This window comes from Rhamphochromis sp. 'chilingali' (genome assembly GCF_963969265.1).
Source record: "Rhamphochromis sp. 'chilingali' genome assembly, chromosome: 7".
In the NCBI taxonomy this organism is placed as follows: Eukaryota; Metazoa; Chordata; class Actinopteri; order Cichliformes; family Cichlidae; genus Rhamphochromis; species Rhamphochromis sp. 'chilingali'.
The window spans coordinates 10,297,868-10,324,978 of record NC_137934.1 but is presented as its reverse complement, the minus strand read 5'-3'; the positions used below and the strand labels follow the sequence as shown (position 1 = coordinate 10,324,978).

The following is a 27,111-nucleotide window of genomic DNA, read 5'->3' as shown; positions in this document are numbered from 1 at the left end:
TTTTGTTGTGTCTCAAGATGATCCCACACTGCTTCAGTAATGTTGAGGTCCAGCTACGGGAGGACAATTGATTACTAATTATTTTCTTTTTTTCACACATTTGGGATCATTGCTTTCTGAAAGATGAAGCTGTTATCAATCCAGATGGTATTGGAACATCAAAATTTGATGTTTTTTCTGCATCCATAATTCTGTCAATTCTGACGACATCGCTGCACTCACTGTTGTACCTTTCTCCTGACCTCTGTGCATATTGTGATAATTTGAGGTGAAATGTTCAGATTTAGATTCTACCTCTTGTCCCTGAAAAGTATTCTTCTTAATAAAACTTAAGAAGTTTTGCCTAATAATAAATACTAAGATTTTTATCAGTGAGTTTCTCCAGTTTGTTTGTTTTCCTCAAAGGAATAATGGGATCCTGTCTGGTGATCCCACTATTTTACCTTTAGCACCTCTAGGAAATTATACCTTAATCAGCTGATTGGCTCGTAATAAAAGCAGACATTTGCTGCAGTCGAAAACCAATTTTTTTAAAAAAAAGTAAAAACTAAGATGAAGACATGAAAATGTTAGATGTGTGTCTTTAGAGCAGTTAGAACCACAGACTCGCCTCTGTCTAGCAGGCAAAAATAATCAAATTCATTTGTTAGGAAGGTTTTTCACTAATTCATCAGTTACAGGTTGGATAATGTCAGTGTTCCTTCTTTTCCTGTAAAAGTTAGATTTTCAGAAGTGGGAAAAAACTCTTTTGACTTATCCCTAACGTCTTACCTTTGTAGAAAAGCAGCTCATTCCTTTGATAGGAATGTGCAGCAGAGGTGTGTGTGTGTGCCTCGTGTGCAACTGAAAATAATTAGCTGGTCTACTGGGCAAAAAAAGCACAACTGTTTTTTTATTTTATTCTTTTACATAGGTCATTTTAATATGTGTGTGCACACGTGTGTGTTGAGCCAGATATTGTTGGAGCGTGTGTGTTTGTGTGCGCACAGACGGTATTTTAACATGGCTAGCCGACTTCTTGCAGCCCACAGTTAAACAGTGACTCACAGATTCCTCTCTCCCTCTCATTCTCTTTCTCACCAACCTCAACTTTTTCTCATCTGTTTCTTTCCCCGTTCCCCTCCTCAATTTTTACCACTTCTCTACTTTTCTATCTTCCTCTCTCTGCTTTACTGCCTTGCTGCTGTTCCTATCTACAGGTTGGGTGCTGACTACAGCAGACTGTCGGACAGAGGTGCTTTTTCTTCCGCTTCTCTGCCTCTTCCCTGACTATGCCAGCTTTAAAACCAGTAAGTTACAGTAAAACCACACCATCCCCCCTCTGCTCTTTTAATGCTATTTTTGACCAACACTGGTTCTGAAAAGTGTGTACAGTATGTGCATGGATGCCTAAATCAGAAGCAGCAGTACATGTTCTTGACTGGAGCTGCTGGTTTAAAAAAAACGTTTCCTGAAGCACATAGACACACTGAGCCCCCGAGGGCCCCGGGGACAGCTCTACAGCAGACGGTAGAGCAGTCCACTGTACCTCAGCAACACCTCAACACCAGGTGCCACAAAGAGGAGGAAGGAGGCAGGGATGATGGGGAAAGAAATGGGAATTGTAAGGGGGGGGGGGCTGAAGAATGAGAAAGATAAGAAAGGAGCACTAAAGGAAAAAGAGAAATAAAGTTGGTGGTGAAAAGAGAATGACAAAGGTAAGATAAGAATGGGAAGTAGAGAGGTGAGAAGACAGGAAGGAAATAAGGCTTCAAAATAAGTTGACAAGAAGAATAAGAAAAAAAGGCGAGGATGAAAGCTGACCAGCAGACAGGCAGAGATCTAAAAACAGGCCAGAAAGACAGACAGACAACACAGCAGACGGGAGAGACAGAAGCTGTTGCAGCCAAAGGCATGTGGGGGAGGGCAGTAGCACTCCGCTGCTAATATCCCTGCTGCTTTGTTGTGAAAAACCCCAGTTCGCCTTTTAATGGCGAACTATTCCTTTAATGATAGCAGTAAAACACTCTCGCACACATACATAACACCGTTCCTCTCCACCTGACAGGAAATGTGGTTCAGAGCGCAACGTGACAAGTCACAGTTCAACTTTTACAACTTGCAGGCCAAACACACACACACACACACACACACACACACAAAACAGATTTCAAAAGCAAAAACAGCACTATGAATAGTATGAAAAGGTTTTCTCAGTGACCTATATGCAGCAGAAATGTTGGTTTTGTCTGATTTAAGTGCCTGTAAGTTTTTGAAGTAACTTTGTTTGGGAGCTGTCAGTCATGCAGGCAGGCAGGCAGGATCTGTGAGGGGGAAGAGACAATCTCACTGAGAGGAAGCTACAACATGTTCTTTACATGAAGTCCTTTTCATCCGAGCTTCCTACAGTGCACACGCTGCTTTGCCCGAGCGCAATGCTGAACCTTTAGGATCCACGACAAAGTGAAAACCTGAGGAGAGTGGTGGTAGTCAGGTGATCAGCCTTTTGTGATATTCATCAACAAGGATAAGTAGAGCTTAAAAGCATAGCAGTGGCTCTCAATGTTATTCTGAAGCTGTAAATTCCTCTTTGTTAGCCATGTGGATCAATCATGTCTGGACATTTGGTTTTGCTGGCTAAAGAGAGATTATATCATTAAGCAACCATAGAAGATAGGACCTTGGATTGGATGTGGAAATTACAACTATTTTAATTTGTAAGCTAGCATGCAGTTTTAATTGACTTTAACTGAAGCAGACAAGCTTCTTCTCCCAAAAGCTAACATTCTTGTGACCCTATATGTCCTATAGTATAGGATCAGGCAGGAGCCAAACTGTTCACTGCTTTTTAAGATGGATTATAAATGATGCACGTGTCATGTGCAAAAAACGAACCAAAACTGCAGGAAGAGGGACGGCTTTTCCTGCTGTGCATTTGTACAGTTATTACCAAAGAGAAGTGCAACTGTCCTAAAGGAGAGTGTGCACTCAGAACATTCAGTGCAAATGAGCTCACGTGTTTAGTTTTTACACAAATCACGATATCTTCATGCAAGTTACTTTACTGTATAACCTGTTTTTTGTACTTGCAGTCTATGCACAGAGTGATATATCATGCCTTCTAAGCACATAATGCTGAACACCCAGCATTAAACTCACTCAGCTCTCTCTCTATTTGTTCAAAATGCAAATTGAGTCATTCTGTACAATAACATTCATGTTTGTATTCTCCTAAATTATTGATGAGATTTTGTTTTTAATTGAGAAGAAAACCTTCAATATTTTAAAGTAGGAAGGGCCGATGCCTCTTAGTTCTTCCGGACAACCTCCAGGGACTTACAGCAAAACAGTGAGGAGCAAGCAGATATAATGTTAAAACATGAGAGCTCTTCACTGTGTTCGTGTGTCCCCCAGTAGCACCCAGCAGCGGGGGGCTCAGGAGCAGAGTCTGACCTTTGACCTCCCTATGGAGTGTAGTGGACAAAAAGGGATTTTCCCTGTAGGGATTACTAAAGTATTGCATTATCATTTGAATGTAGCTGATTGCACCTTCGTCAGTCTACACTTCAGCCTGCCGACCTTTCTGTAGAAACCCACGATATGACCTTCTCTTCCGTATCTGCTCGGTAAAGGTCTGCATGCACAAATGTCAAATGATAAAGAAACAATTAGTTGTGTTGTACGTCTCCCACTTCTATTCATTAAACAGCATCCAAGCTACATTTTATCTCAGTGTCACACCTCTTTTACTTTACTCCTATGGCTTCATGTCGCCTTGCTGCAGCATGTAGGAACTCCTAATCTAACTCAGGCATTTAGCACATAAACACACATTTTCTGGTAGATTTAAAGCAACACTAATGCAGGGTCAAATTACATCAGCAACAGTAGCTCATAGCATTCTGTGGCTGACAAACAGGTTTGAGATGCTTCTGGGACAAAGCTGCTCAAAATGTCACAGACTGTGTCTCTCTTTTTTCTTTCTTTTTTCCACATCTCAGTGTGCACTGGTTGCAGCGTTATTGCACAAGACCAAAGGCCAGCTAAAGCAAACTTAAGAAACAGCAAACACTGGCATTCTGTGAGTGTGTGTGTGTGTCTTTCTTTCTGTCTTTCTCTGTCCCTGTGGTCAACAATCCCTCTGCTGGCCTTTATCCCCAAATCCCCATGGACAGAGAGTCAGGGGAGAGGGAATGCTTAAATGCTTTGAATGATGGTGTGGAATGCTAAAAAGCAGTCTGTGTGTGTGTGCGTGTGTGCATGGTGGTAAGTGGGGGGGGCAAAGTAAGGGGGAGAGGGGTCTCTTGCCTGGTCTAGGATCTGGTATGCGTGACTGAACAAGAGGAGGAGAAAGAGAGGAAGAGAAGAAAAAAAAAAGCACCCAAACCTGCCTTTCTAACTTCTAAAGGGAGACAATGGCTACTGACTGGCCTGGCAACCCCCTATGTGTGCGTGTGTGTGTGGTGTCACTTCACACACAGGACACGTCCTGATGGAAAGCAGAGAAGAGGGAGATCTGCTCTAACCAACTTTTAGATCTCATTACGCCGCACATGCAGCTGCACAGACGCAGCTCTGCCACATGTGAAGTAAAACACTGCGAAAAGGATCCAGACTAAATGCCCCAAACCCTTCATTTAAACCAGGAAATCCACCAAATACACCCCCCCCCCCCCCCCCCCCCAAAAAAAAAACAAAAAACAAAACCCTGAGAGTTGCATCTGGAACTCAGTTAAGCTAAACACCTTTTGGTAGCGTTGTAGAGGACAAAAAAGAAAACAAAACAGACGTTTATGATTAGAAAAAATCAGCAGGGTAGAACAGTTTCCTGCAATAAACGCCTTGGTGATAATTAATTACACAGGCCCTGGCAGCCAAATCAAGACGGCAAGCATCCATTTTGAATCTGCTCATAAATAATAAAACAACACAAGAGAAATTTTTTCAGCCCTTTTGAGAAGCAAGACAGAACTGATGAGGGACAATGCTCAGAGATGCGTGGGCGATTATTGGGAGTAATGTATGAAAATAAGAGAGCTTATTGTCTTAAATGCGCCTGAATATGGAATATATCTTTGTAGGACAAGAGCAGAGCAGTTGTGATTGTCTTTATGGGAAACAAGATTAAAATACCTTGTGGGTATTTTTTTATATTCCCCCTCCAAAAAAAACAAAACAGAAAACAATGGAGCGCTACACCTACACAAAAGTAATCCACACCGCTCTCGTTCGTTCATTATATAAATATCTTTAATTGTTTTAACCGTAAGAATATAAAACAATTTAATTTTGGGATTCTGCATTTTTTCTCTCTTTACAAACACATAATATACAGTACATCTTTTTATTGTCAAACACACGCACGCACACTCACTCACACACAGCTTTTTCAGCAGGACGCACATCCGTAGATTAATTTTCTAGCAGGTCATTGCATTACATTAAAACGCGCACACACTGGCGGCGGTGTGCGTGCGCGCGTGTGCATGTGTGTACAGCCTAAATGCGTGTGTGTGTGAGAGAGAGAGAGAGTGAGATGGGGAATAGCGAGGTGGAGAGAGGGTGAGTGAGTGAGTGAGTGAGTGAGAGAGACGCAGTCTGCTTGTAACCAGAGATGGGAAGGGAGAGAAAGAAAAATAATCGATTACTCCTTATTCTAAGCATGTCTCAAAATGGATTTGGGGTATTTTTATTCAGGGGGAGAAGGGTGAGAGATGGTAGGAAAAAGAAGAGGGTATAAAAAAAATAAAAAAAACTCCTCCTCCTCTCTCTATATACCGGTGAGAGCAACGTGAATATGAATGTGTCGGTATAAACGTGGGAAAAGAAAAGCCACGAACCCTGATTTGTTTCCACGAATAAAGGCTAAGATATAGAAATCACTTCAATTTGAAGTACGACGCTCTGAGCAACATTCACTTGACATTTATCTCCACCAGCATCCCTTTCACAACAAAAATACCTACAGCCTAATAATCCTGTAAGGACATACACTGGGTTTTTAATGACGGTCTGATCATACCTTTAACATGCATCTATCGTTATAGAATCACTACAGGTATAGGCTTGCAATCGCATCTCCTTTATATTGATCAAAGCTTGAATGCAATGCATCTCTAAAAGGGTGTAAAGTTGGACTTTATCCCTTACAAAAAAAAAAAAAAAAAAATAGGAAAATTTTAACAATATAAAAAGCTCTTGCACTCAAGCAGGTTTTTAATGTATTTTGCATAAAGCGACGTCCTCTCACTCTCTGACTGGATCTGACAGCCCGCCTTCCCCTTTCCCCCTCTCGTGGCTCTCTCTGGGAAATTGCTCTTGTTTATGGGGGTAAATTAACAAAGGTAGTTAGATTGTGTCCTGGTCTCCTTTCTCTAGCTCTGCTCAGGGAAGAGGGAGGGAGGGTAGAGAGAGGCGATGGAGGGATGGGGGAGGGGGCAGACACAAGTCCCTTTAGGCACATTTTCTCCCAGTCTCTCTTTCCTTCTTAACAGTATACACCCTTTGAAAATAACCACATACGAGGTAGCCAAATGTTTTTTGTGTGTCTGTGTTGGGTTTTTTTTGTTGGTTTTTTTTTTTAGGCGTGATGGCTGTAGCGGAGATTAGTCGTAAATGCCTCAGACTCACTGCAAAAATAAAAGTCCCACAGTAAAGTTTTAAAACCTCTGTTTTTGACTTTTAAGGATGGATGCAAGTTTTCGCATCCAGAATTTTCTGGAAGCAAGTGTCAGGAAGAGAAGCCGATTCTTCCATTAGGGAAAACGACACCTGATTGGAAACAAAATCTGGCAAACAAGCTGAAGTTATTCTAGTCCCAAGTCCAGTTTTTGTGAGGTCTTAAAACTCGATTTGAGACCAAAACATTGCGTTTAACACGGATTTTCGTGAGCTCATGACAGAAGTTTTGAATTGCTTTCTGCCAGGCTGAATATTGGAGTCAAACACTGATTTCAGTCCTGCAAGGCCAACAGAAAGAAAAATAAAACATTTTGAGCATACATCCTGGTCACATGGGAGAAGCACACTTTACACAGAAGGGGAAAAAAAAAAGGAAGGATTTCTCTCTTTTTAAATAAGAAAAGAAACTCCTCTGCCCACACATCCCTCCCTTTTCCCACTCTGTCTCCATCCAAAAAAGAAAAATAACACACACTCCCAAAACAAAAACAAAAAACCAAGCATTTCCAATCACCTCACTTTCTCACTCTCTGTCATCTGCCAGAGTCCCAGGTTCAACACTTTAAGGCAGGGGAGCTGTGTGATCCTCTCCAGTCCCCTCTTGGTGATCTTGGTACATCCATACAGGTCGATGCCCACCAGCTGGGTGAGGTGGTCCGCTATGAGCTCCAGCCCTTTGTCCGTGATGCGCACACACTGTCCAATGTTAAGGGTCCTCAGCTCGTGCATCTGCCTCACCATCCGGTTTATCCCGTCGTCGGAGATGTGACACGAGCACAGAGACAGGGACTTGAGCTGGTACAACCCCTGAGCGATGTACGCCAGAGTCTGGTCTCCTATCTTGTCACAGAACGAAACATCAAGCCCAGAGAGTCTTAGGGTGCCCATAGCAAGGTGCATTGTCCCCGTGTCGCTTATGTTGTCACAGGAGCGTAGGTTGAGGCTCCACAGGGAAGTCATATGTGAGAGGTGGATCATCCCTGCGTCTGAGATCCCCCCACAGAAGCTCAGGTTCAGTACCCGGAGCTTGGTCAGCCCCTTGGAAATGTGTTTGAGTGACAGGTCTGTCAGTTTCTGACAGTCTTGGAGGGTCAGGTACTCCAAGTTCAAGCAGCCCTCTGCTGCACTACGGGTCATGCCCGCCAAATGTCCAATCCCCACATCTGAGACATGTCTGCAGGACCTCAGATTGAGGCTCTTGAGTCTGTGGAGGCCCCAGGCTATCAACAGAAGCCCAGTGTTGGTAATGTTGCTGCAGCCACCAAGCTCCAGCACCTCCAGGTTCTTCAGATACTGAGCAATCCTCCCTAGACTAGAGTCTGTTATCTGCTTGCACAGACTTAGGTTCAAAACCCGAAGTGATGGGATCTCCTGCACGAACGCATGGCCCAGCCCGTTATCCGTGAGGTTGTAGCAGCCGGACAGATTGAGGGACTCGATGTTTGGCATTCCCTGGATGACATAGCTCAGGCTGCGGCGCAGAGACAGGATCTGGACCCTCCGGATGCCCCTGGCCTGGAGGCTGGGGAATAAGGAGGGATTCGCCCTGCGGAGGTGCAGCTTGGCTTCCACCCCCCTCCACACTGACTTGTGGTAGGATGCGTCCCTCCAAGCGATGCACACTTGGGCTACCCTGCCTTTGTCCCTCACGTCCAGATAACTGAAAATCATTGCCAAAATTTCTGGGAAGAGGCACGAAATGTGCGTCTCCATTGTTTTTCAAAACCCAGGCATATAAAAATTAATACTCCACACCTCCAAGGCTTAAAAGAAAAACAGAAGACTTAACTCAATCACACCCTCCTCTCGCACAAAATGCAAAAGTATCAACAGTCCCAGCTATCCACAGAAGTAAAAAAAGAAGAAGAAATTGGAGTTGTGTGTTTCTCTCTTTTTCTCACACTGAACTGTGCAAAATCGATCAAACTCCCTCCAGTGCCACGTGATCCGGTCTGGTTGCGCAGTAGGATTCAAATGTATTAAAAAAGAAAAAAGGGGGAAAAAAACAACAAAAAAGAGCGTTTATTCCTGCCTCAACCCCTCTCTCCGCCAAAAAGAGGAGGAGAGGGGGCGAAAGGAAGAAGGAGGAGGAGAGGAGGAAAAGCGTCAATCCTTCCCCCTCTCGCTCCCTCTCTCAGACGACGCTTCCTTGTATTATACCTACAAAAAGCCTTCCTCTCTCCGCCGTGCGAGGATCCAGACGGTCATACATTTCAGATTAAGAAAGTAAAAACAAAACCAACTCGCTTACCGACACGTATTAAGAAGCGACCCCATGGTAGAAAAGCAAAAAAGATAGAGTTGGAGCGGCTTTATAGGCAGAGCGAGAGAGAGAGAGAGGGGCGTCCTGGGCTCAAAGCCTTTGTCTGCTCTTTTCAAACCGACTTGGCAGGGACCCCAGCACTCTAGCTGTACCGAAGGGGTGGAGGGAAGTAATAATATCACCCTCGTCTCTTTAAAATGTATTTAACGACAACCACCGTTACTACGGGCGTTTTAATAGCACGTCGTTACACCGAAACGTTCTTACAATGATTTAATAGCAGATGTAGCTTGAAATTAATTCGCTATTTTATCGACCCACCCCTACCCCCTCCGTGTCACACAGTTGGTTTGTCCCGCCTCAGCTGGAACGGTGCGAACAGTTTCCCTTGGAAACCAACTTCTTACAATTCAGTTCACTTTGGGCTTTAACCCTTTGAGCGGACCACACGGGAAACACAGGGAAGCCAAGTGGAGAAGCTCCTTTCAGTCCGCTTACTTGGCATGAACGTTTAGTATTTTTATTCTGAATTTGTTGTTATTGTTGTTGGTGTTGTAACTAGAGCGCTTCTACAGCTGCCAGCCGCGTTCATTGTCTTTTTTTGTAAACAGCCCCTCTCCGTCCACTCTCCTCCAACACTTTACTTTATTGCAAAACCAGAAAATAAACGCACTTTTCCAGAGACGATCAATCAACATGTCATCAGTCAAATACTGGGAAGAATAACTGTGGCTCCAATAAAACAAAACTGAGTTTAAAGAATAGTTTAAATAACGCTGAAAACAATGTACAACCCGTGAGTAAAATCCCTTTTAATTAATTTGAACATGCTTTATTGGCTTGGTATTTGGCAGAAAGTTGCCAAAGCCTTAAGACCACATCAGAGGTTGTGTCAGTGTGTGTGGGTCACTCCCTTCACTACACAGGCACACACACACACACACACACACACACACACACACACACACACACACACACACACACACACACACACATATAAGGTTGCTGTTCTACAGCCACTTTTTACAACTAATAGGCTCATGATATACAAATGTACAAGATACATACATTAAAGTTGGAGCATAGATTACTATGGTAATAAAATATTCTATAAAGTGTAAAGCAAATAAAATGTCAAAGGCTTTCTTTCTCTCATGTGTCTCTCATAAAGAAGCAAACTTTGAAGCTGTTGTCTCACATCTGGCATTGGTTATGTTTTGATAGTTGAATAATCAAAGACTTATTTTAGTCTCAGCTGATGGCACTGAGAATATATCAATCAGTGTGTGTGAGTTTCAGTAATAGATTGCTATATATAGATGTTTTCTAATGTTGCTTATTCAGTGTATCAAACCATAATAATGACCAATTATAGCAATAAAGGTACATTTTAAAATTTACCTTTGTTGCCTAAGTCAAGAAACCATCACCTGCACTAGTCTAATTTAGTTAGATTTAGGATGTTTCATAAACCAAGAATGCATCTGAAACCTATGTAGACAAGTCGATAAGGATAGGGAATGATTATTAGGGGAAAAATGGATATTTCAGTATAGAAATATATTGTGTAGCCCATATGACATCTTAAAAAAAGATTTCTGTAAATGAAATAGCCAACGAACAAATTCAAACATGATTTGGATAAGTGAACCTTCCTGAACAGTCTTAAATCTGAGAGTCAGTCCTCATGAGGGCATCTTCAAAATCTACTAACTGCAACAAAGTGCTAACAATTTGGATGAATCAAAAAGCCGTAGGGAATTGCAAGAAAGTTTCAGAGTGTTCATCTGAAACTTTTACTCTTTCTGCATGCACACAGCACGAAAGAGAAAGGCAAGCCGTTGTGCTGCAGCCGCTCACTTGGAGCGGCGTGCATGTGAATATATTACAGTGTGATAGATTTGTGGATATTTCTTGCTTTGTACATGATTTGTCTGGCATCTGTTGGGCTGTCCGTCCATGCGCTGTCAGTATTTTCCAGAGCGTTATTGGTTATGAATTTGCTTAACTGCTCAGTTGGGGAATCTGTGTGTAGTTTGTAGTTTCTGTGGTTTCATGCATGTTAACTTAACTGGTAATTCTAAATTAGTGTGCATGGTTCTCTGTCTCTCTGTATTAGCCCTGTGCTGGACTGTTGACCTGATCACAGTATACCCTGCCTCTCACCAAGTGTTATAGCTTCCATCCCCCATGACCCTGGCAGGTTTAGTGGTTAAGACTAAGGGGACTAGTGGATGATTGCAGGGACTGTGTAATGATGATAAGATATGGCTGGCAAAACTATAACTTTTATTGCCTTAGTTTAGTAGCAGGAATGCTAGTGTTCCATATCCTCCACTGCTAAGGCAGCTGTGTCTATATGTGTATGTGTAGACTGAAATTAAAAGATGTGACATTTTCTGGATGCATCTCAAAGCAGCAGTGTAATTTTGTTGCTGCAAAGTGACCATCGTGGGTGTAGTGCTAAATTATCAACTAATGTTTGCAAACTTTTTCTTACAGAGGGTTGAAACTGATGAGACATACCATGAAGATATGGGAAAGAGTTTTTGAAGCTAGGTTAAGAAGAGAGGTTATGATCAGTGAGCAGCATGGCTTCATGCCGAGAAAGAACACTATTGATGTGATGTGGTGCAGGACATGTATGAGGATGGTGAGACAGTGGTGGCATCTGTTGGGCTATCCGTCCATGCGCTGTCAGTATTTTCCAACAACATGCCAACAACATGCTGACAGATGAGGTTAGGCAGCAGTCACTGTGAACTATGATGTTTGCAGGTGATCTGTGATCTGTAGTGAGAGCAGGGAGCAGGTGCAAGAGAGCCTGGAGAGGTGAAGGCATGCTCTGGAGTGAAAGTCAGTAGAAGCAAGACAGAATACATCTGTGTGAATGAGAGGGACAGAGGTGTAACAGTGAAACTTCAAGGAGCAAAGGTAGTAAAAGTAGATAAGTTTAAATACCTGGGTTCAACCATCCGTAGCAAGAGGCAATGCTCAAGGGAGGAGGAGAAGAGAGTGGAGATGAGATTTGATTTGTAAGAGAAGGAGAGCAGCAAGAGTGAAAGGGAAGGTTTATACGATGGTAGAGAGACCTACTTTGATATGATTTGGAGATGGTAGCACTGACAAAGAGACAGGAGGTGGAGCTGAACATTGTAAAATGTTTATTGGGAGTGACCAGGATTGAAAGGATAAGAAATTAGTACATCAGAGGGGCAGCTCAAATCGAGTAGTTTGAAGACAAAGTTAGGGGGTGAGATGATTGGGAGATATCCAGATGGTGGATTTACTAGGCAAAGGATGTCGAAGATGGAGCTGCCAGGTCAGAAAAAAGAGGAAGACTTAGATTCAAGATGTAGTGAAGGAGGACATGCAAAGGGTTGGTGTGACTGAGATGTGACAGGACGATGTTAGGGATAGGGTAAAATGAAGGCAGATAGACAGTTGTAACAACCTCTAAAGTGATAAGCTGGAAGAAGAAAAAGCTAGGAAATTTTGTTAGCAAGCCGTCTTCATAAACTGCACGGCACAGATACAGATATCTTTTATTAGTGCAACACTAATAAAATACTTGAAGTTTGTGCTCAGAAGTTTGGAGCACAAACCTCTCAGATGGACTATACCTCACAGCAAGTCATATTATTTGCCATTATTCAATTAAATTAGAGAGCAGACTGATGCTGACTACAGCTAAGCCTTTTACTTTAAGTCTTAATCAAATTGAAAAGGGTTAGTTATAAACAAGACCACTCGTCTCAGTTATTATTATTGATTTCTAAATTATCTAATGAAACTAAAACTTTTTTGTAGGCAGTCTTATAAGAAACTCTATTTTTTTGCATGGCTTAATTTTTTCAGCAGCAGAGGTTGTCAGTTGCTATATGCATACACATTACAGGATATCTATGTGATTCTGTAGCCTTCGTCATGTAAACACGATTGTTTTTAAATGTTCGCATCTTCTCAAGCACACACACATGCACGCACGAGCTTCTTTGTGTGCGCGTTTGTGTGCATGCGTGCGTGTATGTGCGATAAAACGACAGGGGAGCCGTTTGCTGTAGCCCGTGGAGTGTGGCAGAGTGGCTACGAGATAGCAAAGAGAGAGGAAGAGCTGATGAGAAACATAGAGGCAAAGCGATAGGAGAGAGGCAACAGTGATCAGGTGCAGATAAGACAGAGGGAGAGGGGCTGCAGAAAACGCCGCTTTTACGTGGAAAAAAAAAAAGCAGCCATGCACAACTGACGGCAACTCTCCTTTCTCCCACTTCTCCCTCTTATTCTCTTGTTCTCCTTCCTCATGATGGATGTTCAGATTCGTCTTAATGCAAAGCCCAAATGTTACTGAAAGGGCTGTTGATCTCTTTAATAATTTTGCATGACCATGTTCCCCATATCCTTTTATATGCATCTGCACTGAAAGACATAGAAAATAAAATTCACTGTCTTTGTTCCATGTAAAACTCTCAAATGACTTATATTAGTCTCAGCTCAGCTGAGCTGGGACTAATATGCCCTACTCTACGTTAACAACATCAAACAAATGTTTTCCAGTACGCAGTCTAATTTGTGTTACTGTCTGTTCTGTCTCTCTGAAATTGTACTGTATGCACACATTGTTTCACTACTTTCTCTTTCTGCTTCTCTTCACAATTCTTCCAAATTATTGCCATGAATTATAGCGTTAAAACATTACCAACATGAATTAGAATGAGCACGTATACAAGATGTGTTATAACAGTGTTTATAATTTAGCACGAAGAATTGCTCATACTAGCCCGACAGTTTAAACCCAATCCACAACAAGGTGCTCTCTGTGAGTTTTGCTTGTAACTGTGTGTGCCTCATAAAGTATAAACATTCATCAAAATATCTATCTCAGGCTGGAAAACACTCGTGCCTCCAGTGTGAACACAGAAGTATTATGGGGATCCAGCCAGTACAGAGTCATGCTTGCCTGCAACAACTCAACTGCAAGTCACCTTTGGGCAATGATACTATGTGTAGGTTAAATACTGATTGCTGGCTTTAAGAGTAAAGGGAACAACCACTGGGAAATTCACTCAGCAGAGGAAGAAACACAAAATACATGAAAGAAGTGTTGATGAGAAGCACAGTGGACAGTTTTAATTGTTTTTATCCCTTGGTTGCTACAAATAAGTTCTTTGTCATCTATTAATTCTGCCTTTTCCCAGAGGCAAAGCTAAAAAAAAACAAAAACAAAAATTAGCAGATCCACAAATGTTCATCTGCAAAGTTCTGGTTAGGAACAGTGCAGAGTCATAAACTGCGTAAAAAAAAAAAAAGTGTGGGACTAACAGGGGATTTAGGTTTCTGTTTTAAATATGCTCTTTTGGTACACTGTAACTGCAAAACCGTCTGAAACTCTATGCTGGAACCTGATGCGCACATCACATCAGCGCAGATCACAGCTATCGTGATTGGCCTGATTCCTCCTATGCATTGACGGCTACTTTTTCACAGTGAAAGAAAAACGATTATCACCTCAAAACAAGGAATAATAATTATAGAGGCATAGGACTGACAGATGTGAGAGATTGACAAAATTAGCTAAACAAAAAAACCAAGAAAAACACGTGATCACAACGAAGAGTGGGGAGGCAGGAGAGAAAAACAACAAAGTCCCAGGATTTCTTTTCTATTGTGGTTAGCAGTGCACAAGGTAATTAACACCATGCACAGGCATGAATAATGGCTACGGCCCCTCAGATAGGTTACATCATAACCGGTGTGGGTAAAAGTCTAAATCAGCAGTATGAGGTGCAGCCAATGTCAAAAAGGCTTTAATATGTAGTCCTTCTAATGGGCTGCAGGGGGAGACTCCTCTGTAAAAAAAAAAAAAAAAAAAAAAAAAAAAAAGATAATAATTAAAAAAGAAAAGAAAAAAAAGAAAAAGAAAAGCAAAAATTAAAAGGACTTCTTTAATTTTGTCTTACTACACCATGACTGCGACACCATGGCTTATATTGAAGACCGCTTCTAGGCTTTAAAATATACAGTGTGAATATTATTACTACTATTTGCAAGTAGCCAAGTATAGATAACATAGTAGTATTTGGTTCAAACATCGATTTGAGCTTTTTAAAACACATCAAAGAAACATAAAGGCTGTATTTATAAATGCAAAGCACCTAGTATGTCCCACTCTGCTTTTAGCTTATATTCTGTAACTTCATCAAGGGCAAAAACAAAGCAGTTAACTGCACTGTCCCCTGTGGCTGCCAACACCTACGTCCTTGGTATCCGGGCACAGAGTGTGTCATGCATTTTCAAAATAGCAAACCTGACATGAATACCAAGCCATATAATGATACAGCAAACACCTTGAGATCTAAACATGGTGGGAGATTAACACCAGCTCTCAGTTAAATGTGGCTAAACTGTGGCCAGCTCTGGTCTGCTGGACAAACCTCCCGGAAATCAACAGGGGTGAAAGAAGAAAGCCATAATCTGTTTAGTTAAACCAAACCGTACATGGATTTTGAACTTGTTTCTGTGTATTCATACCAAAAATTGACCTTAAGACTGTAGCCAGACTGGCTTGTTCAAAAAACTTTATATGCATCACCAAAAGTGTCTTTGGTTTGTCGCTCTCGTCATCTGTAGCATGAAAGAAAGAGCGATGAGGTAAAAGATGCGTAAATAAATAGTCTAGAAATGACATAAAAACTGAGAGGCAGGTCTATATGCCACAGGCTTTCTCCTCAGCAGCAGTAGCTGAGTCTGTCTCTGCATGACCTGCCTGTGTGTCTGTGTGTGTGTCTGTGTGTGTGTGTGGTGTGCACACTGCATTTTTTTTTTCTCTCCTGTTTTCCTGTCTCCCTCTGTCTGCCTCACATCACAGCTCTGTGTGTGTGTGTGTGTGTGTGTGTGTGCGTCGTCTTGCTGCTGTGGTGTGTCATACCCCTCTTAGAAAACCCGCTGGGCCCAAGCTAGCACTCACACTGAGTGAGAGAGCAGCGGAAGAGGGATAGATGGATAAGAGAAGGAAGACGAAAAGTGAGATGTGGGGGGGGAGGAATGACTACGGAAAAAGGAAGTGGAAGAAAAGAGTGTCAGTATGTTAAAATAGAGGTTGAAAAAATCAGTGTGTGTGTGTGTGAGAGAGAGAGAGAGAGAGAGAGAGAGAGAGAGAGAAAGAGAGAGTGTGCTTTCAAAGTGTTCTATAACACAAGACTCTACTCGTCATGTGACCAGACGTGTGTGTGTGTCTGTCTTTTTGTGTATGTGTTTGTGTGTAACTTTATGTGTCTGTATTTGATGATTCAGGGGAGGACTCTAACTGGATAATTGCTCTCCTCCACAATGTGATTCTGCACCCACAGCGATTGCTGGTTGCCAAGGTTACATGGGCGTGTGTCAACACATATCCCTGAATGGCAACACCTTCCTGAAAGGATATTACCATGACTCGGTAGATTATATTTCTTTTTAGCACACAAACAAAACATAAAGAATGCGTGTGCGCACACACACACACACACACACACACACACATACACACACACACACACACACACACACACACACACACACACGCATGCATGCATGCACACCAGCATATGAAAGAAAACAGTAACAACACCTCAATGGCCCTAAGATGCATGTGGGTGTGTACACATATGCACGCTGTACACTGTACACCTTAAATCTTTTATGTTCCTTCAGGTCTTTCCTCGCTTCAACTGTACAGTACTTAAACATGGTTGTGTGTGTGTGTGTGTGTGTGTGTGTGTGTGTGTGTGTGTGTGTGTGTGTGTGTGTGTGTGTGTGTGTGTGTGTGTGTGTTTTACACCTGCCTTCAAAGCTTCTCTGCTCTTCTCTTCCCTCTTTCCCTCCCAGCTCCCTTCTTGCATCTCTCTTTCTCTCTCCCTCTCTAATAATCTCCCTCTCACATGGGGGCTGGTGTGTCTTCTTTAAGCTCACGTTCTCTACAAGAGGCCAGTGAGCTTCAGAGCAGGGACCCCCACTAGGGGGTGGGGCACTGGCCAACCCCCAAAATTTGCTGGTCCCCAAGTGGGCCCCCTGGCAAGATTGTCCTATGTTGGTAATAATTTAAAAAAAACAACAAAAAAAACATGATCACAAGAGAGAGGATGACATCCTACAATGAGTTGAAACATTAACTTGTTATTTGTTCCTGCAATATACAGTTTTTGCCCTTCGTATTACGTCACTTTGTATGTCCCTCCAGATTTCCTGTCGTCAACCCCTCCCCTCTACTGAACCCCTGCACTGTTCTGTTTTTGGTGTGCCACCTAAATATTTTTAGTGGCCCCCATATGGCCACCCCTATGAAAAAATTCTGGAGGCAAACTTGTTTCAGGGTTCTGCACAGTATCTTAGCTGTCCCTAGGACTGCACTCTAATGGACAGAGACCTCTGATGTTGTGGATGGAATGCTGCTGGAGCCACTCTTCCATTGTGGTGATCACTTTAGGCTTCCTTCAGCCCCAGGTACTTCTTAATCTTCTTGTGCTCATTTTTTCTGATGTTATACTGTCAGATGGGATTTCCACATCTATCACAACTGCTCTCTTTTGCTTCTGATCAGCCACCGCTATATCTGGTTGGTTAACCAGCAGCTGCTTGTCTTGAACTTGAAGTCCCACAGGGTCTTAGCCCCGTTATTCTCAGCTGCTTTTAGTGCCGTGCTCCAGCGGGACTTGAAGACGTATAATCCGCATGAGGCACAGATGTTTTTGTACATTATCCCGGTCACTTGGTTGAGCTTTTCAGTCTACGCTGGCCCCAGCTTGCATCTTACATCCTGCTGTGTACCGGAGTGTCTCAGGGGCATCGTCATGCAGCCTGAACCTTGGGTCCTGTCAACTGTGATAGACATCTGCCTTCATGGATATGGTACTTGGGACCTGTTCATTCCCTGTCATGGTCAGAGTCTCTGTGTGCCCCTTGTCCTTTTTAAGCCTCCGGTACTACCTCTTGATATCAGCCACTTCCTTCCACCTCTGGTCTTTCAAAGTATTTGCTTTTCCTCATCTTTATCACCATATGTCTTCTGCCTGAAGCACTTTCAGACCAGGTTATCCTAAGGGCCATCTTCCTGATGTAGTTAGGGTTAGATGTTCCTTATTTCATCCCAGGTTTTGGTTTTAACACTCCTTATTCTGCTTCATCGCATTGCTCATAGAGCCTTGAGGTGTTGGACTTAGGGTTAAACCCTCTGTGTGTTGTGAGAAGTTTTCCTGTCTTGACATCATTATGATGTATTTCTTTCTGTGTCCAGCTTACTATTCTAGCTGATTATCTAATGATTTTCAAGGCTGAGGTCTTCTTCTTACCACTACCACACTATTTAACTGTTGTAGACCGTTGTGGTGTGTACTATACTCAGGTACATGTAGGTGTCCTGTAAGTGTCCTGATGACATTTGCTACACTCATCCAGCTTTGGCACTGACAGTGAGTTGATGTCATCCATGCGTAGGAGGTGGCTGATGGTCACTCCATTTTTGAGTGTGCTTATTCACTCTTTAAGCTGGCTGAGGGGAGTTTGGGACACAGCAAAACAGCAGCATCACCTTTGTACGTGCGACACTTGGTGGTGAGTTGTGCAATGGCCTTTGAGTTAACTTCCAGTGTTGTTTTCCTCAGCTGCTTGAGTTCTTGAAGGTTATCAGTGAGGGTTAAAGTGTCAAGAACTCTAGGATCCGCGAGGGCATTGAGGCTTTGTTGCAGTCAATCCAGGGGGTGCTCAGATTAGTCTGGCTAGAGTCTTGGATGACTGCTCTGTCGTATAGTGCTGGTGGATTTGTCCTCTGCTTTTCCTTCTGATGCCCTTCTGAGCATTATTCCTGTGCTGTTATGATGCCTGAGAGGCAGGTTATCAACTAGGTGTTTGAAGGAGTTGTACCCCTGTGGGGACCTGCCTGCTCCTAGGTAATCATATAATCAGATCAGATCTTTATGCTGTCCAGCTGTCCAGCTGTTCACGCCTTGCTGTCTGACTTAGTGATGTTACTTTTTTCTGCTTTGGATCTGAGGGATTGCTGCTGCTTTCTGGTCCAGCAGCCATTTGGCATTTGTGTTTTAGGGATGCCTCCTTCCCACAGATGTTCTTTCATTATTGCACAGTCACAGCTCTACTCCTTCTGTTATGGCACAATATACATGGCCATTAAGAGCAAAAAGACAAAAAGGGTGATGCACAAAAGGGTGGAGACACCAGGAGGTCAATGCCAGGAGTTGCAAGCCTATTTTCTGTGTATCTGAGTCGCTCTTTTTTACATCCATCTCTATCTATCTATCTTTACCTCAATTTCTTTTTATTTGTTCATTTTTGTGCACTTTCTCCTACCTCTCTCTCCCTCTCTGGCAGCTCTTCTGTGCTTCCATCTCACCACAATGCCTCAAAGATTGCATGTGTGCATGCATGTCTATGAGTGTGTGTCTATGTTATGCACTGCCGCTTTGCTCCAATTTTTTGCACCACACAGGCTGCCTAGGTGTGTGTGTGTCCCTTCAACAATGCTTTTCTTTTCTGCCAGCTCTGCAGTCTGACATAGGAGATTTTTCAGTCCGTGTGCTCTCTCTCCCTCAGTAGTCAGCATTTTGGCATTTTCTCAATGCACTCTGTCATCTTTTGGCATGAATAGTCTGCATATTGTTGTGTGTGTTTATGTGTGTGCTTGTGTCTGTGGATGTGTGTGTGCATGCATTAGCCTGACAGGATCTCTCAATGTCTCTGTGTTTGTACCGGGACCCATGAAAGTGTAAAACAGTTCATTTTCAATCCTAGAAATTACTCTCGGTGGTGTGGATATACAGTGCGTATACCAATGCCAGAGCAATGAGCAAATACGAGACTGAGCACAATCACCTGAGTCCTCCCGCAAGACAAGAGCTATTCAAACAATTTAACCAGAATTTGTTCAAATGTTTTTACCTGTTAAGACTTGTGTTAAATTGGTGTGAAACTCACTCTGGAAAACACGGGACTTCTTTAAGAAAAGCAAAAGTCACTCAAGCAAGCTGTAGTCTTAAAAAAACTCTAACTGGACTTAGTCAAAATCTAAAACCAAACATAAGACCAAAATAAATCTTAAAATACTTGAGCTTTCATACCGAGACGTGTCTTTGAAATATCAACGCTTGAATGAGAAAAATAAAAAATATTCAGGACACAGATGACTCGCCAACAGTTGATAAATGTGCTGCCAAACAGATTTTTACTCACCAGCTGGCTCCCACATCAAAGATATTTTAAATAACGAAAAAGATTTAATTCCAAATTTAGGTTGCGTTCATTTTATTAATCTCACATTATTTTGGTCGCTTGCCACTCGTACACAGAACAGCTTAGATTTGAATCCTCTGAACAATCCTTTTCAAATAAAATTTAGCAAAGTACGTCTTCCCAAGTAAAAATAAGATAATAATAAAATTTTCTATAAACTGCAGGGACTCCTCTCTCATTTGCCTACAGTGACATGTCCCAGTGTCTTCGTTATAAACATTGAATGACAGATAGCTGTTTCCACAGCAACCAGTATGCATGTTTATATGGGTTTATGGCAAAAAATTACGTCCAGATGATGAGAACGAGAGTTGAAGAAAACCTTGGACTTTGTGATGATAATGGTAATCGACCTCTGCACAATTCATCTTTGAGAGAATATGAACATCACAATGCTGATGTTCTATTGTAGAAGGCCAAGGTGAGATCAAGACAAGGGAGAAAAATGGATGAATGGATGGTTGCACCTAAGCTTTTGTATGTCTTACGTCTCTCAGTGCTACTTGAAATACTTGTAACTAAGTGAGTTTACTGGAAATGATTAGAAAATGCACATAGCTGTCTACACAGTGTACATCAAAGTAGAAACCAAGGCATGAAATAATTACATGGAGGCCCACAAAACTGGATGCTGTCAACGAACGATAAACTGAAGGTGTCCAGCTCCATCTCAAGGTCTTATTAATGAATGCAATGAATGATCCTGGGCCAACAGGTAACCAGGATCCCAATGGGTACTAGCAATGAGAGCCAAGGGCAACCATCAGTGCTACACTTCAACGACTGGGCCTTCATCAAAGTAGCCAACTGGAGGCCATCCCTCAATAAAAAGTCACATGACAGCCAGCTGTTAGCCTCCCAGAGGTTTTTGATTATGCCTTAATCAAACAAAGATTGAACATATTAGCCAAAAATCAAAACAGATTATGTGGGAACAGCCAGCACTGAGCATCCCCATTAATATCGCCGCTAAAGTTAAGCATGGTGGTGGTAGGATCATTCATGTGGGGTGGAGCATATTGCCACAAAAACACTACAACACACAAAAATCTAATGATACTGGACCTGATTTAGAGTCTGGTCCTGAAGCTAAGGCATGATCTGTGACGCTTGTCGAATCACTCCTGGGTTGACTTGAGGCTCTCATAACTGCAAAAGATACCTTGAGTAATATATAAAAGGATTATATCAGACTGTTATTATCAGTAAATTAACAAAACGCCTCAAAATTGTTTTATGCAGATTAGTAACACAAAAAATTAAAAATAAAACATGAATTGAATCTATTTTAAGATGATTCTGAAGCATAAAAAAATGTTGAAAGAGTTGAAATTGGAAGGCTGTCAACTTTGTGAGAGTATACTAGGTTTATTTTAAGGCGAGGGTACAACTTCTGCTAAGCATATAGAAATTATGGTTTGGGTCAAAGTACAGCCCTGAGAAATGAATGTAAGTCAACTGAATGTCCTCCCAAGTGATGGCAACAGGACTGCGTGTGTTCTGACCTGACACAGAAGAAGGCTTCCCAGGGATTTACAGGCCATATGAATCAATTCGGAGACGAGCATTAAATCAGGCCAGACCAGCCGAGACTTCCGCTGTTTCATCCCCTGATGAGCATGTGAAAGTTGTTCTGACCCACACCGTGTCTGTGTGTCTTACTATAACTTTCTATGGGCCAATTTCTTATTGGTGTTACTCTGATATGTGTGAGTGCATATAGAGCTCTTCCGTGTCACAAAGACATTCAGTTCTCCGTCCCAGAGGGTGGAGAAGTTGCTTTTGACATTCATTTGAAGCATGTGTATAAGGGTGAGTGAGGCAGAGAGCAAAAATGTGTTTGTGTCAGAGTGTTTGTTTTTCTCTACATGACCATGCTCATGAATTTCTGTATGTGTGCACATCTGCTGTGTGTGCGTATTTGTTTGTGTGTTAATTTCTCCAGGGAGGGGATTAGGAGACCAGTGTAGTTTTGAACTCCAGGGCACAGGGAATCTGGGGATCTGGCCCAGCCTCAGTGGCTTCTCCCTGGGCTTTCTGATCAGGGATTCAGCCTCTCCCAGGTTTCCTGTCCAGTGCCAACAAGAATTTTCTCAGTTGCGCCACTTGCACTCACACTCCAAGAAAACACAATGCCATTTTACTCTTAACAGAGTTGATTTAAATCCGAGCAACAAATTAACCTTTTTTCTTTGTGACATAGATTCGATCGTGGGACGATCATGGCTCAAGAGTTGGCAGTTTGTCTTATAATCGGAAGGTTGCCGGTTTGAGCCCTGGCTCCGACAGTCTTAGTCGTTGTGTTCTTGGGCAAGACATTTCACCCGTTGCCTACTGGTGGTGGTCAGAGGGCCCGGTGGCGCCAGTGTCTGGCAGCCTCGCCTCTGTCAGTGCGCCCCAGGGTGGCTGTGGCTACAATGTAGCTTGCCATCACCAGTGGGTGGATGACTGAATGTAGTGTAAAGCGCTATACAGACACAGGCCATTTACCATAAATTTGACAAGGTATGTAAACATTTCTCAGAGAGCTTTTGACTTCAGATTGACATGACAGCATCACACAGTTTCTGCTGATTTGTTAATTGCACATTGGATTGAGATTTCCTCCATACCATTACACTACCAGCAACACCATAAATTGCTGATACAAGGCAGGATGAAGCCATGCTTTCATGTTGTTTACACCAAGTTATGACCCCATCATCATTCAGATGGTGGGGTCATAAGGTGTTCTGGTTGAAGTGGTTCAAAGCTCTGGTCTGGCCATTCTCCTCTGACCTCTGACATCAACAACGCACTTTTGCTCAGAGAACTGCTGCACACTGGATATTTTCTCTTCTTCCGACCATTCTCTGTAAACCGAAGACATGTTTGTGTGGGGAAAACCCCAAAAGATCAGCAAATCTGAAAAAGTCAGACCAGCCTGTTTGGCACCAACAGCCATGTCACGTTCAAAGTCACATAAATCACCTTTCTTCCCCTTTTTCATGCTCGGTTTGAACTTCCCAAAGTTGTCTTGACCATGTCTACATGCCTAAAAGCATTGAGTTGCTGACATGTGTTTGGCTGATTAAATATTTGCGTTAACAAGCAGCTGCTTTAGAAGATGAATTTAATCATCCTGATGTCACCCCTTGTTTGCGGAGTACAGCTTTGAAGGACTGAGTTTGACTAAAGTGTCTGTTTGTGTCGTTTGAATCAGATCGAAGTGTTTATCACGTATTGCTTGCTAATACGATAAGCAAGGTGAATCCATAAGCTGTATGCATCACACAGACACAAAACAGAGCAGAAAATAACAGCAAATCATAGCATTTGTGTCATACTCTCATTAAAAATGGTTGTTTGTGGTCACCATTGGCACAAACATGAATGAAGTCCAGTTCACTTAGGTGGTACCTAACAGACAGCTAATCAACCTGGAACAGGATTATTGGTAGGTTGCCTATGCATATGTGCTTCTGTGCAAAGAAAAGCACATAGTTGGACGGAGATGACACTGCAGTTAGGTTAAATGCTGACTGGCTACAAAATGGGCTTGAACAGGAAAAGGAGCGACAGCAGAGTCCACCACATAAAGAGAAGTGCGAAAAAACAGTAGCGATTTCTTTTTTTTAAAACTGCATGAAAAACACGATAGCAGCTGCAGTTGCCACTTCCTATTTATTTTAATTCTGGGTAGCTGTTGATGACAGCTAGCAAGTACAATGTGTAGACCAACCACCAAAGTCCCTTTAGTCTGCACCCATTTGTCAGTCCAAGCTGCCACACGTTATGCCTTAATACAATTTAATTGGGTGAATGGCATAAAAATTGACCCCTGTAAAGAGGCACATCAGCTGTAAAGACTTTCATAGACAGCTGGTTATGCAAATTGTAAATTTGGGCATTTGAAATGGGGCGATACAAGTATTGACCCACATTTGGAGCCATTCACAATTAGCCATTTTAGGCAACTGTGGTTTTTGGTACTTCCTCTGTCGGCTTTAATTCTCAGACCCAGTTATTGTGCACTTGTTTGCAATATTTTAAATGGCTTTGTTTTTGGCAAAGTAATACAAAACCATATACTTTAACTTGATTTGCCTTTAGCTGAACCAACTCTACTGTCCAAGTATGTTGACATACAAGAAATAGTTGTCCTATATATATATTTATAGAAATAGATATGCAATCAAGGCTAACAAAAATTGCTCATGTGGTAACACAGAGCAGCAGATATACAGTACCGAGACACACTTTATGGACATGTTAAATGAAGAACAGTAAAGAGTAAAAAGAAAGTGTTGGTGTTCGTGACATTAAAGAAAAGGGAACGTGAGAGCGACTTCTTATGGACGCCTTTCTGCACATCTGATTGGAGAGAGGGACAGATAAGAACAAAGACGGCAATCTGACTTTCAGACTGAGAGAGAGAAACAGAAACGCGTGAGAGATATTGAGAGATGAAGGAGGCACGGGCTTCGTAGTGGAGTAACAGAACAAAGCAGAAGGATGCAGAGAAACAGATGGTGATACAGGGCAGAGAGATGTGTGAGAACGAGGGAAAAGGAGACAGAAAGACTGCGATGGAGAAGTGTAGAGAAGATATATTTAGAGAAAGAGGGAGAGAGAGTTTTAGCCTCCCAGCTAGAGGCATGACTCATCTTCTGCCAGCTGACAGAAGGATGGATGGAGACAAGGAAAGGGGGTGGGGGTGGTGGCGGGGTGGACAGAGCTGGGAAGAGGAGGGATGGAGCAGATGAAGGAAGAGAGGGGAGCGCAAGTGTGACGGAGGAGGGCGACAGACAGGGAAAGGGGGACAGCACAGAGAGAGAGAGGGGTGATGAAGGGTGGAAAACAGAATAGAAGAGAATGAGTTTCCACAGGCCATTTTACATGCAACCACACATGTACACCGAAAAAACAAAGAGACAGATATAAAGCCCAGGGCCCATCTCAGCTGCTTCCAAGTCCCGCTGAACTTCCCCCAGGGGTGTATGTGTGTGTGAGAGTGAGAGAGGATGATATAAGCAGCAGATTTCCCCGCAGCAGTCTGTTGCCGCACACGTGTGTGATTGTGTACGTGCACATGTGTGTGTTTTGGAAAGGGAACAGAGACATGAAGAGCACTCGGGATGACAGAAAGAAGGCGAGAGCGGCGCTGGTATAGTAAGCGAAGCAGGTAGTTTCGTCATCACGTGCGGCTGTGGCTGAATTTCAGTTCTTTCTCTTGCTGCTTTCTTTGTTGAGCGTCTGCACAAAAGTTGGTAAATATTATATATTTGTTCCAGCTTGTTCTTCTTGTTGTTTTCCAAAGAAAACAGCGGGGGCTTAAAGCTGTGCGTGGAATAGGAGAGGCTTCATTTGAAAATACAGTTTCTGTCATGGCACAGTAGACAGAGTAGGTGTGCTAGGTGATAAATCACTGCAAACCCTTCATTAAACACATTCAGTAAAATCTAATCTGGCTGTGTGTTTATTGTGGAAATGGATTAATTATATAGTGCGTAGAATATTAGTTGTTAGTTGGCAGCATTGTTTATAAAGAAGACTATTCCTCAACTGTTCAACTGGTGTTTGAACTCGCTGTATATCCAGACATCTGCATTGCAAAAGCCTCATTGAGAAAACCCTTGAATCCCTGCGGGCATCTACAGGCTCAATGTTCTGCAGCTCTGCAGGACTTCTGACCTTCAGATAGAAGTAGCAGAAAAATCACAGTCTTTTTTGCCTATTGAATGCAATAAACTTGTTTATGCTCATACTATATCTTTATTGTGAACAAATTACATAAACACCTCTTGCATTTAGAGGGCAGCAACCAAAGAGAATTTCAGGCATTTGTGCTTTACGTGTTCATAAAACATGTAAATCTTTAATCGTACTTGACGTTTTTCCAATAGCTGTAGTTACTATGAGTTTGACCCATGGATGGTAAAATTCTCATGTCATATCTGCAGATTTTTCTCTTCTGGCTTCAGTCGTAAGTCATTAGAAGGCATGGGAAATCACTTGTGATATTAAGTCGGCCTTGAATAATTAAAATGCAGTTAAATGTTGCGCCAAATCACAAAAACTCTTTATATTGTAAGACAAAGACCCTACAATAATACAAAGTTAAATGTGAATGCATTAGTGATAATCATAAACAAAACAATAACGGTCACTGTTGGGTCCAGTTTTTGATACGTTGTAATTATAATATATGAAATTGTGTATCGGAAATTCCCGCATACTCATCATAGGTATGAATGTGATTTTTCTGTGGTGGAATAATTGTACAGCGTACAGCATTAATGAATTTCAAAAACAAGAATTGGATGCACAAGTTTTGGACAATTAATTTTCGATTTTCTCTAAACCACAAAGGGTCAAAATTACCATAAAATGAGTCAAATCTTTTAATAAGTGGTGCTGAAACCTCTACAATGTCTTTTAATTTGACAAGGCCAAGGCCTATTAACCTCTCATTAATGATTATGATTGACTGCAACTGGTAGTTTCTCTTTGCCAGCATAAAAATGATTTGTTTGACAGCAAGTCCAAGGACCTCGGTGAAGATTGATGGAGGAGTACTGTAGATTTCATAACGCGGGACGCCATTTCTAAATAACTGCAGATTCCAAGTTCTTCAGATGTGTCACCACGTTGCACAAGTCTGGAAAAAGACCCGAACTGTCAGCCTCATTTGAAAGAAAACTGGTTAGGATGTTCAGGAACAGTCCAGGAACCACCAAAGCTTAAGCCTGCCATGAACTGGAAAATGCTGAACCACCAGCATCATTGTCCATAGTGAAGCCAGTTTTACATTGTCATGGACTGAGAGGATCCCGACCAAGAAAGATAAAAAAAAAATCAACACCTTCAGGCACCACTGAAATTCACAGCTACCCACATGGACGAGCCAAATGCCCTCTGAGGAAAGGTTT

General features: G+C 42.3%; 2 protein-coding genes across 7 annotated transcripts in view; one reads left to right on the top strand and one right to left on the bottom strand.

Moving 5' to 3' along the window:
• wnt5b (wingless-type MMTV integration site family, member 5b) overlaps positions 1-27,111 on the top strand; it is an 83,659-nt gene that overhangs the window by 39,496 nt on the left and 17,052 nt on the right. For 4 of the 6 annotated variants that reach the window (XM_080887082.1, XM_080887080.1, XM_080887081.1 and 1 more), the window contains one exon: positions 1,200-1,289. In XM_080887082.1, coding sequence (XP_080743208.1) covers positions 1,272-1,289 — 18 coding nt within the window. In that variant the 5' untranslated portion in view covers positions 1,200-1,271. Of the gene's footprint in view, positions 1-1,199; positions 1,290-16,277; positions 16,359-27,111 lie in introns of those variants that run through there. The other 2 variants (XM_080887078.1, XM_080887077.1) reach the window with 1 other exon arrangement.
• fbxl14b (F-box and leucine-rich repeat protein 14b) lies at positions 5,212-9,027 on the bottom strand. Its single transcript, XM_080887110.1, has one exon. It carries the CDS (start codon positions 8,371-8,373, stop codon positions 7,171-7,173), a length of 1,203 nt encoding a protein of 400 aa, XP_080743236.1. The 5' UTR covers positions 8,374-9,027; the 3' UTR covers positions 5,212-7,170.

Coding starts and splice junctions, on each gene's coding strand:
- fbxl14b (XM_080887110.1), bottom strand. CDS start 8,373: ATGGAGACGCACATTTCGTGCCTCTTCCCAGAAATTTTGGCAATGATT.